Here is a 13,298-nt window from a genome sequence, read left to right as displayed (position 1 = left end):
ATAGGTATTTCTTCCAGAGAAATAAAAAAAACAACAGAATATCAAAAACATCCATAATTCTATCTTCCAACTTGATGCATGTTTTCCATGTTTATCATGGCATAATCTACAAACAACCATACTTACTCTTATTAATGGAAATTTCTGTGAATTTTTACAAATGCATGTAGTCATGAAACTACCACAAAAGTTAAGATAGAGAATAGTTTCATCATGACAAAAATTTCCTTCCTGCTGCTTTGTTGCCAGCCTTCCTCTCAACTCCAAGCTCCTAGAAACCACTGATCTAGTCTTTACTATACTTTTGCCCTTTACGGAATATCATAAAATGAAATTAAAAATGTAAACTTTTGAGTCTGGCTTCTTTCACTTAGAGTAAAGATCTATCCATGTAGATGTGTGTGTCAGTAGTTACTCCTTTTTATTGCTGAGTACAATTCAATTATATGGATCTACAAAAGTTTGCTTATTCAATTTTCAGGTGAGGGATAATTGAGTTTTTTACATTTTTGCATAATTACAAATAAACTTTCATGAATATTTACATGCAGATTTTTGTGTGAACATACATAATTATTTCAAGCGGATAAAAAAACTTAGAGCAGGTTTGCTGTGTCATGTGGTAAGTGTATGTTTAAATTTATAAGAAATTTCCAAACTCTTTTCTAAAGTGACTGTAAGACTTTTCATTCCCACCAGCAATAAGTAAGAGTTTCAACGGCTCTGTATCCTCCTCAGACCTTAGCATTGTGGATACGTATTAAGTTTGTAAAAATGGACAAACTCTTTTGCATAAAGGTTATACCATTTGACATTTCCACCAGCAGTGCACGACAGTTTCAGTTTTTCCAAATCTTTGTCAGCACTTGGTATGGGTAATCTATTTTAATTTTAGCTGTTCTAATAAATGTATAATGGTATCTCACTGTAGTTTTAGTTTCCATTTCCTTAAAGATGAATTATGTTGAGTGTATTTTTATGTGCCCATTTTAAACATTTAATTGGTTGTTTTGCAATTATTGAATTTTGAGTGTTCTTTATAAATTCTGGATACAGGATCTTTTAGTTTTTTGAGACAGTCTTACTCTGTCACCCAAGCTGGAGTCCAGTGGTGTGATCTCAGCTCACTGCAACCTCTGCCTCCCGGGTTCAAGTGATTCTCCTGCTTCAGCCTCCCGAGTAGCTGCAATTACAGATGCCCACCACCACGCCTAGCTATTTTTTTTTTTTTTTTGGATTTTAGTAGAGACAAGGTTTCACCATGTTGGCCAGGCTGATCTCAAACTCCTGACCTCGGGTGATCCACACACCTCGGCCTCCCAAAGTGCTGGGATTACAGGCGTGAGCCACTGTGCCTGGCCTGGATACAGGGTCTTCAGCAGCTATGTGACTAACAAATATTAAGCCACAATCTATGGTTTGCCTTTCAATGCTCTTAATGGTACCTTTTGAAGAACAGAAGTTCTTCATTTTGATGAAGTTCAAATTATTAAGCATTTATGTTATGTAGATTGTGCTTCTGGTGTGATATCTAAAAAATCTTTAATCTTTCCCTAGACCAAGATCACACAGATTTTCTCCCATGTCTTCTAGAAGTTTTATGGTTTTGGATGTTTATGAAAAGCCAATGATCCATTTGGACTTTATTTTTGTATAAAGAGTGAGGAATGGCTCAGATTTGTTTTTTTAAGTACAGGTATCTAATTGTTCTTGTACTTTATTTTAGTCTTTTCTCCATTGAACTGTGTTTGTACTTTTGTAGAAAATCAATAGACTGTAAATTTACAAGCCTAGTTTTGGCTCTCTAGTTTTCCGTTAGGCTTTATGCTTATTCTTTCTCCAATAACACAAATTGTCTTATTATTTATATACCTTTTAAAATATTTCTAAATCATTGCCCTATGGGACAAAATATACATTTTTAATTATGCAGTATCTACTTTCAAATAATACTGCACTGCTTCACATGTTGTACAGGATCTTCTAACAGTATACTCCTAATTCTTCCCTCTTGTATTTTGTGCAATTGTTGTCATGTAGTTTACTTTTACATTTGTATAAACATATAATACATTGATAAAGTATTTTTGCTTGAGACAAGGGATTGACAAACTAAATGAGATACTGTAATGAATGAGAAACAGATGTTTATTGTGATCATCTGTTGATATTCTGAATTTGTTTATCCAGCAATTATCCTATCCTAATTTGGTGGAGAGAGGAGCCTGTGAACTGCTGCTCTCAGGTAACTTACAATCTGATTGAAGAAGATGTATCACGTATTCTTCAATTAAATGCTGCTTAGACCAGTTGGCTTGAATTGGTCCTTTTTATTTCTCTATGTTTTTTTACTGGCCTTAATAACCTGGATGGAGAAAAAAAAAAAACATGCAGTCTGAGATGCGGTCAATAAGTGGCCCCTCCTCTGTTTGCAGTCACTATGGCCTTCTAAAGTGTATATCACCTTCTGATAAAATTATTTTGTTCCCACCCTTCTAATACATTGGTTTGTCTTGGATCATACTCCCAAAGTGAATATCTGACCTGAGAAATACACTCCAACTTAGCAAGGTCATATATGCATATTTCTCAAGTCTTGGCCTCCACTCCTACAGAGACAGCAGGTAGTACAACCGACACTGAGACTTGGGGAAGAGCACCAACTAGTGGCAGGAGATGGGTAGGAGGGTGTGGTGGAAGGTCAAGAGTAGGGGTTTACATGGACTCAAGTGCCCTGGACTATGGTAGGTGCAGGCGTGGTGGGACTGGCTAGGGAAATGTGTCCTCAAAGTATCTATTGTGTGTCTACTTTCAAAGACATTACTCAGAATGACTTTTCCAACTCTGGGCAAGCTTTCTGCTTTAGACTTGTAGTGTTACTGAGGAGCTCTTTCTTGGGCTCTGTGTGCATAACAGTATGCGCCTCTGCCTTGGAAAGCCCATGTTCTCTTAACTGTGTATCTAGAATACGTGTTTCCTAAGAGGGAGGTTTCTCAGTTCTGGGAGATGGACGTGTATTAAATATCAATGTCTTCCATTCCATATCCTGTTCAATGGCTCCAGTCCAGCTTCCTGACAGAAAGCAAAACATATCACCCCCTTGGAGAGTTGACTTTGCTCCATGCAGTTCCCACCTTTATGGTGCTATGAACTCCAGATGTCAGCTGTGGTTTTTCTCCATTTTTTGACAGTGTGAAGAATGTAAGTCGAACCTTATCTCCTTCCTTACATTGCATGGTGTCCTCGTTTCTAACCGCCAATACTTCCATTTCCCCAGTCTTGTCACTTAGGTCAAATAATACATTTTTCTTCTTTTCTGTTACCTGTAAAAGAAAATCAACATCCAGCCTCTGATAATCTGATTAAGGAATGCCGCATCAGTCACACATCAGACATGCCAGAAGAAGGCTCTAAAAAGAAATACAGTTAATTCTTGAACAACACAGATTTTACCTGTGCAGGTCCATTTACATGGGAATTTTCCTCTGTCTCTGCCACCCCAAGACGGCAAGAGCAACCCTCCTCTTCCTCCTTCCTCCTCAGTCTACTTAACGTGAAGACAGTGATGAAGAACTTTGATGATCTACTGCCACTTAATGAATAGTCAGTATATTTTCTTTTTTGCGATTTTCTTAATAACATTTTTCTCTACCTCACTTTTTAAGAATATAGTATATAACATGTATAACACAAAAATGTGTTAAGTGACTGTTTATATTGTCTGTAAGGCTTCTGGTCAAGAGTAGGCTATTAAGTAGTTAAGTTTTGGGGGAATCAAAAATTATATGCAGATTTTCGACTGCTCGGGGTCAGCAGCCCTAATCCCTACATTGTTCAAGAGTCAACTTGAAGAAAAAGTTTCTGCTTTGAAACTAGCAGGTATATATCTAATAGATGTTAGCAAATTCACACAGAGGAGGCAGACATGTCTTACTTAGAATATGCTGTCTCCTATGCCCATCTTTCCAGTCCCAAACTCCCTTCCTTTAGGAGGAGGCCAGGGTGGCCCATAGAAGCAACAACTGCTGGATAGAGAGGATGGAGCTTCTCCAGGGCCAGTAGCCAGATTAGTCAGGGGAAAAAAGAAGACCCTGGGGTTGGAAGAGAGCTATTTTTTTTTTTTTTTTTTTTGAAACAGAGTTTCGCTCCTTCACCCAGGCTGGAGTGCGATGGTGCAATCTTGGCTCACTGCAACCTCCACCTCACTGGGTTCAAGCCATTCTCCTGCCTCAGCCTCCAGAGTAGCTGGGATTATATATAGGTCCCTACCAATACACCCGGCTAATTTTTGTATTTTTACTAGAGACAGGTTTTGCCACATTGGCCAGGATGATCTGGAACTCCTCAACTCTGGCGATCCACCTGCCTTGGCTTCCCAAAGTGCTAGGATTATAGGCATGAGCTGCCGTGCCCAGCCTGAAGACAGCTATTTAAAACAACAAGTCCAGGAGAGACATGAGGTAATGATGCAAGATCCAGCTGAGAGTCTAGTAAGTAATCAAAGACAAGAAATAATGCACAATCAAGTCTAGATCAAAAGGAAATAGGAGGTTGGTCAGTTATTTCGGAGATTGATTGTATTTTAGCTTTAATTTTGTGGACTAAATCAATATATGTTAGTGGCCAGATTAAAAGCTGAAAACTGGGACAAAGAACATGACCTTCCTATCCAAGGTCATTTTACACTTGAGTTTTCCAAGAGGACTGGAGAGTCTTCCTATCAATTCCTTCTAAAACTAACCCAAGGCAGCAGAGGTTATTCTGAGGCTCTGAATGCAGGGGCAGCAGGTTCCCTCTCTACGGTTCTTCAGGTCCTGCCCTAGACCAGAAAAAGTCATTCCACAAGGCTAGTTCCCTGAAGCTCAGAGTCATAATACTTTATTATTTCTCACTTCTAATAAGTCTCCTCGAGGAGTGCCTCTGCCCGGCCACCCCACCGTCTGAGAAGTGAAGAGGGCCTCTGCCCGGCCGCCCCACCGTCTGGGAAGTGAGGAGGGCCTCTGCCCGGCCGCCCCACCGTCTGGGAAGTGAGGAGGGCCTCTGCCCGGCCGCCCCACCGTCTGGAAAGAGAGGAGCGCCAGCCGCTGTGCAACCTTCCAAGTGTGAAGTGATAGCCTTGTATGTGATCTTTTCTGTCTTCCCCAAGTTTGCATTTTCGACATTAAAGTTTACTTTTAATTAAAAAGAAAGAAATAAATAAGTCTCCTCAAGCTAACTCTTTCTTCTGTTTTCTTCATTTAATCACAGTTCTTTAATCCTGACTTGCATATTGGTTTTTCAGGTCAATTAATTTGGTTGATTACTCAACTACACTTATTTTGCAATCACAACAATAGTCACTTAAAATAAAGATAATATGGACAAAGTACAAAAATAACGCAGAAATAAAAACTATGTGAACGAACTAATTCCTTTTTCAGAGGCTACTGGGATAAGAATAAGTTGAAACAGGATTGTGACATTTTTGACAATAAAAACAATTTTTGAGTTTTCGTATGAATTTTGGCATGTTAACTCTGCAGCTCTTTAGAACTTTGTATTTTTTTATTTTGTCTGTATAGACATTAACACCTTTTCTAAAGTCTCTTTAAGATCAGATGGAAAATACGTTATTCTTACTAATCAATATGAAATTAGCTATGAAAACTTACCTTCTGGACTACAAACAACCCATTCACAATTGTTCCAAGGGGCTGAGTTTGAAGCGTGTTGATCTTTGGGGTTTCACCAGCTTTTCTGATAATGTTCAGCGGGACATCAACCTTTTGGTCAGATTTAGCATCTAACACACATGAGGCGCTATTTACCTCTAAGAAACCACTGTGCTGATAATATCTTGATATTATAATCATTCTCTTTGGAATGAATTTATCTTTCAGCAGTGTATTAAAAACTTTTACAAAGAAGAATTCCTTCTCTGTAGCCACCGTAGCATGAAACATCTCTTGCTTGCCTTCTTGGGTCTCAAACGTGAAGGGCTTTGTTGCTTTCAGTACCATAACTGGCAAACAGTCTTTCCGAAACTCTTCTCTGATAGATTCCTGCTGGGCCACCCTCTGTTTCTGCTCAGGCTGAAGACAAGAGAAGAAAGATATCAGCTGTGAGTCAAAAAGGTACTATTGAGAGGACCTTCCTTCACCCACAGTGCTAAGCCTCAGGAAACCACAGAAGACAGGTGGAATCAAGGGAAGAGACACAGAGGGGATAAGAAGAGACTTGAGGCCTAGAATGATCTAGATGGAACAGAGAGTGCAGAAGGAAGATTTCAACTCCTGTATTCAGATAAGACGGTGTAACATGTTTTGGAGGAAGGATCCCTAAAACCAAATCCTTGCTTTGCCATGTGCTGTATAAAAAGACTTCATCAGATTTCTGAAATATTGCTAAGCCTCGGGGTAAATCTGATAAATCTGATTCCATCTTCTGTGGATTCCATTCGGGCATAATATATCCTTGTTTCTCTATCCAACACTGTCCTAAACATTCATTTTACTCTGGTATAAAAGTGAGAGAGCTCAGTGACCTGCACAGGGTTCCCCAAATTCCTAGGGAGGTATTGTACGTAACAAAATGTAGACTATGTTTAATGTGAGTTAAGGGGGAGACCTAGGTCAGAGATCTTACAAGTGAGTTAAAGGAGAAATTTAAAAGGAGAATTGATACTACATTTGTGGATTTACCCTTAAATAATGAATTATGCACTAAGGTTTACATTTTAAAAATATATCTTATTATTTGAAATTATAAAAAAAGAAATAATTTAAATACATAAAAAATAGAATTTGGTTAAACAAAATATGGTATAGTCACAAATAGATTACTATACAAATATTAAAAATGCTTTAGAGAAATAATGTGATAAACTGTTATAACTGACTCAATAAAGGGAAAGGTCCTAAACAGATAAAAAATCTCTTTCTTTTTGGATAAATAAGCAGTTAAAGCACATACACAAACACACTACAGAGATATTTACCAACATCAATATTTTTTTCCTAGATGATACAATTATAGGTAATTTTATTCGCTTCTCTGTGTTTTTTATTTTTCTGAATTAACAGAGATAAGATACCTTTTTTGGTTTGTTTTGGGAGAAAATACTACTTTTTAAAAGCAACTTGCCATCTAGAACCAAATGGAAATACAGGGAAAAACAAACAGAGGCATAAAAAGTCAAGTGTAGGAGTCTCGAAGGCTGTCTCCGATGTGACCTGAAGCTTGGGCCAGTGGAGCTGGGGCCAGTAAGGGGCCCTGACGGGCAGTATAACTGACTGCATTTGGATCAATGCAGGTAAAGGTCAGTTCCACTGAGTTCCACTACAAAAGTCCTCTTTGGTCCATGTATCTTTAGTTGAGTCTTCCAGACTGAATGATGCACATTTTCATTACTGGTGATGGAATCACACCATGTATACTTGAACCTTGTTTTCTGAAAAATCCAGAAGTTTCTGGGCCAAACCCAGAGGAAATGGCTCCTCTAGACAAAGAGAATGAAGTATGTGTAATCAGTTTCTAGAGCTCACACAGCTATAAAATGGTGTAACACCTGCTTCACAGGAAATGAAATTGCATGTGTGGTGGATTCTGTGTTGGGCCTTTCCGATATTGCCTGCCGCTCCCTCAGGACTAAAGTAATCATTCTCATCAATGAGACTCTTCAGGCACTACTCTCTCAGCTAAACAGGGCCACCTCACCTTGTCCATGCAGGTGTATAAAGGGCTTTTTTACATTACTTTTAAAAAGCAATTTGCTGTCAAGAACTAAGGGAAAATACAGGGGAAAACAAACAGAGGCATGCCAGGCCGAGTGTAAGAGTCTCTGCAATAGATCTCTGATGTGACCCAGAGCCTGGGTCTGTGCAAACCACAGACTCCCCCACCAGTCTTGGGAGCCCTGAAGGGCATTCTCAGCTCCCGAGCTCCCTGTGGGGTAGGCCAAGGCCTCTATTGCAACTATATTGGACTTGACATTCTTCCTCTTCTACTCCTTTCACTTCCTCACAGATACTAATTCTGAAAGTGCTCTAAAATAGACTTCCTGTAAACAACTGTCTATCTCAGAGTTTTCGTCTTATAGAATCCAAACCATAACAGAGTGTTAATGTGTCCAGGCCCTGACAGAGATTAGAAGCTCAACAGGTGTTTAATCTGATTAATCAGAGGTAGTTCCTGTTTTTGTGACTCAGAGTGCTTTTCACACTGTGGCCTTAATTCCCTTATTTGCATGCTCTGAGATAAAGAACAGAGAACAATGTGGGAAATGACAGTGACAGTGATGCTCTTACAAGGACAAAGACCACTCCACTCTCCTCATCCTACCTTAACATGAGGAGAGACTTTTGGTGCAGCACGTTGCTTTGTGACATCATTTCTGACGGCTGCAGATGCAGCAGGACTCATTTCAGGTTGACTTAGTGGCTTTGGTTTTGTTACCGATTTGTATTCCTTATCAACTGATTAAAAAATGGAAGACATGGCCAATAAGCATATAAACATATGAGCAGTGCACATTTTCAAATGTCACCAGAAATAAATACTAAAACCATATTAAGATATCTTCAAGAGCAGTTAATTTTTCTAAAAAAAAAAAAAAATCTTGTTTTAAAATGAAAGAAACTGGACCTGGCACAGACACCTGTAATCCCAGCACTTTGGGAGGCCAAGGCTGGAGGATCAACCCGAGGCCAGGAGTTTGAGACCAGCTTAGTCAACATAGGGAGACCCTATCTTTATAAAAAATATTTTCAAAATTAGCCAGGTGCAATGTCACATGTTTTCAGTCTCAGCTACTTGGGAGGGTGAGGCAGGAGGATAACTTAAGCCCAGGAGTTCAAAGCTGCAGTGAGTCGTGATCACACCACTGCACTCCAGCTTGGATGACACAGTGAGACCTTGTCTGTCTCAAAAAAAAAAAAAACAAAAAACAAAAACAAAAGACAAAAAACAAAAGAAACTATGAAGTCTTAGTCTTAAATCGGTATAACACTTTGGAAAATGGTTTGGGACTCTATTTATTGAAATTCAATATCTACTTACCTTAACATCCAGTAATTCCATTCACAGGTGTACAGTCAAGAGAAACACACATACAAATACAAACATACAAAGATAAGTACATAAGGCTTATAATAAATATTCATAGCAGCATTTTTCACAATGGCCTCAAATGACTAAAATAACAATAAAAAATAGACCAATTCTCTCTCTATATATGTATATGTATATGAGTTTATATGTGTATGTAATTATCAATTAAATGGAATCTTATGTAGTAGTGAAAATGAATAAACTACTGCTATGAAACAAGGGCTGATTTCTTTTCTTTTCTTTTTTTTTTTTTTGAGGCAGAGTCTCACTCCGTCACCCAAGCTGGAGTGCAGTGGCCCAATCTCGTCTCACTGCAACCTCCACCTCCCAGGTTCAAGTGATTCTCCTGCCTCAGCCTCCTGAGTAGCTGGGATTACAGGTTCATGCCACCATGCCTGACTAATTTTTGTATTTTTTTAGTAAAGACGGGGTTTCACCATGTGGGTCAGGCTGGTCTTAAACTCCTCACCTTGTGATCCGCCTACCTCAGCCTCCCAAAGTGCTGGGATTACAGGCATGAGCCACCGCACCTGGCCACAGATTTCTAATTATGTTCTACAAGGCCTTGCCTTGTCCTTCTATCGAGGGGACCCCATCCTGCCCTCTGAAGACTCTCTGTACTCCAGCTACACTGGCCTTCTTTCAGTCCTCAAGCAGGTCAACACCTGCTGTCATAGGGATTTTCACAGTGTTCCCTCTGACTGAAGGTACCTTTAACTCCTATGCATTTTTCAGAGCTTAGTGCAAGGGTCACTTCCCTATGGAACCCACTTTGACCAACACCAACTCTAATTCGTGGCTTATGTTAATGCTCCTTTGACACATGCTGCTGAAGAACCATCTTCCTTTCCATTAGAGCATTTGTCTCAATTAATTACATTCATAAATTTTCCTGTAAGAAAAATATCTACTTTCCCTTTAGAATAGAAGCTGTATAAAATTTGGATTTGTTTTTAACACCTTGTTTTATCATAAGAACCTAAAAGCTTTCCTTGTACCTATTAGCAATTCAATAGATATTTACTGAATGGATGAAGAAATGGATGGATGGGTGGCATGTTGGCTCCTCACTAATGCCTACAAAATGCAGTTGTATACTTTGGCTGGGCTCCTCCACATCTATGGTCAGGTTATATGTTATTGTGAAAAGCCAACTCCTAGTCCTGATTTTTAAAAAGACCATGTAACAAGATGGTCGTGTTTAATGACTTAAGGCACTCTCAGGCAGAAGAGGGCCTGAGAAATTATTAGATGTCATTTCTGATAGAATTTGAACAACTCTGGGCTGAAATAGCAAGGCAATCACTTTGATTTTACTAAAAACAGAAACGATACTGTTTTATGAGGCAGTAGGTACTCTGTCATTACCTTTCAAAGATCAGAAAGTGGTTGACTGTCTGACAGGGATATTGTAGCAGGATCTCTGCTCTAGAAAGAAGTTACACTAACCTTCTAATGATAAGTTAGTTCCATGCAACTGGTTTCAGAAAGGTATGCAGATAAAGTCTCTTCTATGTTCACAGCATCGGCGAGAAAACAGCATCAAGGAGGCCAAGGGAATCAACCTACCGTTCTACCACATCACATCAGCCATACTTCATCTCACACACCGTGGTACCAATATTTGTGGACAAGCTTGTCTGCCCACTATAAATCTCTCATTTGCCTTAATAATCAGGTGGACATTGTTACTGATTATCTCATTTATCATTTTCAGCATTTTATTTTAATCTTGCAGGACTTCTGTAGACTGTGATCACATTTTCTCTTCGCTTCCTTTTTCTATGCTTATGAGTCCTTGTATTTTCTCATCTTGCTTCATACAAAAGCTTCTCCTCTCTACTAATTATTGCCTCTGTCTTCATTAAAGATTCTCCAGGTATCTTCTACCTTCCATGGGGTGAGGTTGTGAGTAGAAGAGCATATAGCACTCTACATGCAGACATGCCATGGCAACAGAGAAGGATCACTTAAACAAGAATGATAGTAACTGTTCAAAAAAAATGAAACAAAAGCTTTTCATACAATAATAGAAATAGCATGGACACACAAAAATTTCCTACATTCAAAAGAGGCCTAAGTATGTCCACGGATGGAATTTGAGAGCGATGAAGGAACTCAGTTGCCTTCTTGTAGAGCATGCAGGAAGCATACTTTGTGTTTTGTTGTTGTTGTTGTTGTTGTTGTTGTTGTTGTTTGAGACAGGGTCTCACTATTGTTGCCCAGGCAGGGGTGCAGAGGCATGATCTCAGCTTACTGCAACCTCTGCCTCCCGGGTTCAAGTTGATTCTCGTGCCTCAGCCTCCTGAGTAGCTGGCATTACAGACGCCTGCCACCATGCCTGGCTAATTTTTGTATTTGTAGTAGAGACAAAGTTTCACCATGTTGACCAGGCGGATCTCGAACTCTTGACCTCAAGTGATCCACCTGCCTTGGCCTCCCAAAGTGCTGGGATTAAAGGTGTGAGCCACTGCACCTGGCCCAAAAGCATACTTTGAATTCTACAACTGTTACATTTGGAGACTCTCATTTGGGACAGCCTCTGGATGATCTACTCCTGAGTCTCCAAGTTAGTCCCAAACTGGATCTTTTTTAGCTAAGTAGAATAACAAAATCCCAGAATCATTAGAACAGCAAAATGGGGAGAAGATTGTAGAAGGGGAAATTTTGTGCTATCCTGGTCAAAGAGAAGAATTAATTCTTGATTTATTGCCAAAATAGAAGATATTTCTAAATATCTCAGCCTATGTTTGCCAATAGATTCCTGTCTCATCCCAGATAAGAAACACAGGGCAGCTGGTTACATGGAAGTAACATGGGTAGTTACTGCCATCTAAGGGCCATCTTAAAGAACTACACCTTCTAACTTAAAGCCTGGGAAAACAACCACTCCTTTCTCATTAGTGCCTTAGAAACTACCTCACAGTTTACATCTGTATAGAATTATGGACCTACATAGTATCACTTATGTGGCTTCATTTAACCTTCTTATAAACCATGTGTGAGAAGCCATGTCACCGTGTTGTACACCCACAAATGCTATTAAAAGCTGTTGTAATCTTTGCTGTTACGGTTTTACTTTGAATCCTAAAACTGTTGCATTTGGAGACTCTCATTTGGGACAGTCCTGGAGTGATATGCTCCTTTGTTAGCTCTTTTTTGTTCTTCAGACATAAAGCCGGGACGTATCAATTGTTCTTAGTAAACAAAATCAGGAATTTAAACTAAATGTATATAATTCAGATGGAGATGATGAGTGATTTATTGAATGATGTTAAAAAAGTCTTTTTGCTGTGGGTAATTTATACTGTCACTGGAGATAGAGAGGAGAGAGAATCCCTGAAGGAGGATTCTCCCTCCCTGAAGAAGGAGGAGATCATTCCCTAAAGAAAGCAGCATAGTCTGGGACCATAGAAAGATAGGGACATGGAGAGAAATAAACAGACTGTGTGAAGGAAAAAAAGGTGCTCAATATCCTGGTTTACAATTTTCCAATGCAATAATTTATATTTTTGAGACTTCAGTAGAATGTGAGAGCATTACATACTGTGGAAATGGAGTTGGGAAAAGTTAACTTTGAAATTCTACATCCATATTCACTGTAATTGAACTGGAGACAAAGATGGGCAAGGAGAAAAGATGATAAATGGAAGTGGTCACCCTAAAGGCTGGAACAAGAGATGCAAACCAAGGCTGGAATGGATTTGTGGAATTTGTAACAAACACTTCCTACAAGTGATTCTCAGTAAAAGGGGGCAAAGAGACAGGTGCACTAAGTTAGCAAACAAATTCCAACAGTGTGCACTGGGGGTCATATCCCAGGGACGCCATGAAAGGAAAGGCCCAGGCTTGGCAGAGAAAGGGACTGGGCAGGTGCGGGACTACCACATTACCTTTCTCCTTCTCTTCCTTAAGACGTTTTACCAAAAGCATATAATTCAACTTCTGAAAAATAAGAATGGTCTTCTTCACTGCAGTCACTGCACCAGCATTTTGAATCATCAAGTTAGCTACTTGTATTCTGTTTGCGGTACGTAGTATGCCTGTGGCGATATTAAACTCGTCTGAAAGAAAGAACTTAAACCTATCCAGTTCCTCATCAGTGATGTTATCCAGGCCCGTTAGCAAGAGTATCTCCTTGTATTTACTCTCCATCTGACGACTTTGGGATCAACCTATAAGGAATCCAAAGCATGTAAGATTACAACACC

General features: G+C 39.4%; 1 protein-coding gene and 1 long non-coding RNA gene across 20 annotated transcripts in view; one reads left to right on the top strand and one right to left on the bottom strand.

Moving 5' to 3' along the window:
• The window catches only part of AIM2 (absent in melanoma 2), a 130,830-nt gene that overhangs the window by 4,256 nt on the left and 113,276 nt on the right, over nt 1-13,298 (bottom strand). For 4 of the 19 annotated variants that reach the window (XM_015455099.3, XM_065543981.1, XM_045399505.2 and 1 more), the window contains 5 exons: nt 12,981-13,262; nt 8,320-8,453; nt 5,652-6,071; nt 3,135-3,323; nt 2,131-2,365 (listed from right to left, as the gene is read on the bottom strand). In XM_015455099.3, the coding sequence (XP_015310585.3) occupies nt 2,339-2,365; nt 3,135-3,323; nt 5,652-6,071; nt 8,320-8,453; nt 12,981-13,242 (1,032 nt within the window). In that variant the 5' untranslated portion in view covers nt 13,243-13,262 and the 3' untranslated portion in view covers nt 2,131-2,338. Of the gene's footprint in view, nt 1-2,130; nt 2,366-3,134; nt 3,324-5,651; nt 6,072-6,971; nt 7,478-8,319; nt 8,454-9,036; nt 13,265-13,298 lie in introns of those variants that run through there. The other 15 variants (XM_045399520.2, XM_065543995.1, XM_065543999.1 and 12 more) reach the window with 8 other exon arrangements.
• Nucleotides 3,333-5,212, top strand: LOC141410303 (uncharacterized). Its single transcript, XR_012434876.1, has 3 exons — nt 3,333-3,603; nt 4,304-4,460; nt 4,903-5,212. It is a non-coding gene; the product is annotated as an uncharacterized lncRNA (long non-coding RNA).

The sequence above is a fragment of the Macaca fascicularis genome, chromosome 1, assembly GCF_037993035.2.
Source record: "Macaca fascicularis isolate 582-1 chromosome 1, T2T-MFA8v1.1".
NCBI lineage: Eukaryota > Metazoa > Chordata > Mammalia > Primates > Cercopithecidae > Macaca > Macaca fascicularis.
Note: the sequence above shows the minus strand (reverse complement) of the source record. Positions and strands in the feature narration are given on the sequence as shown.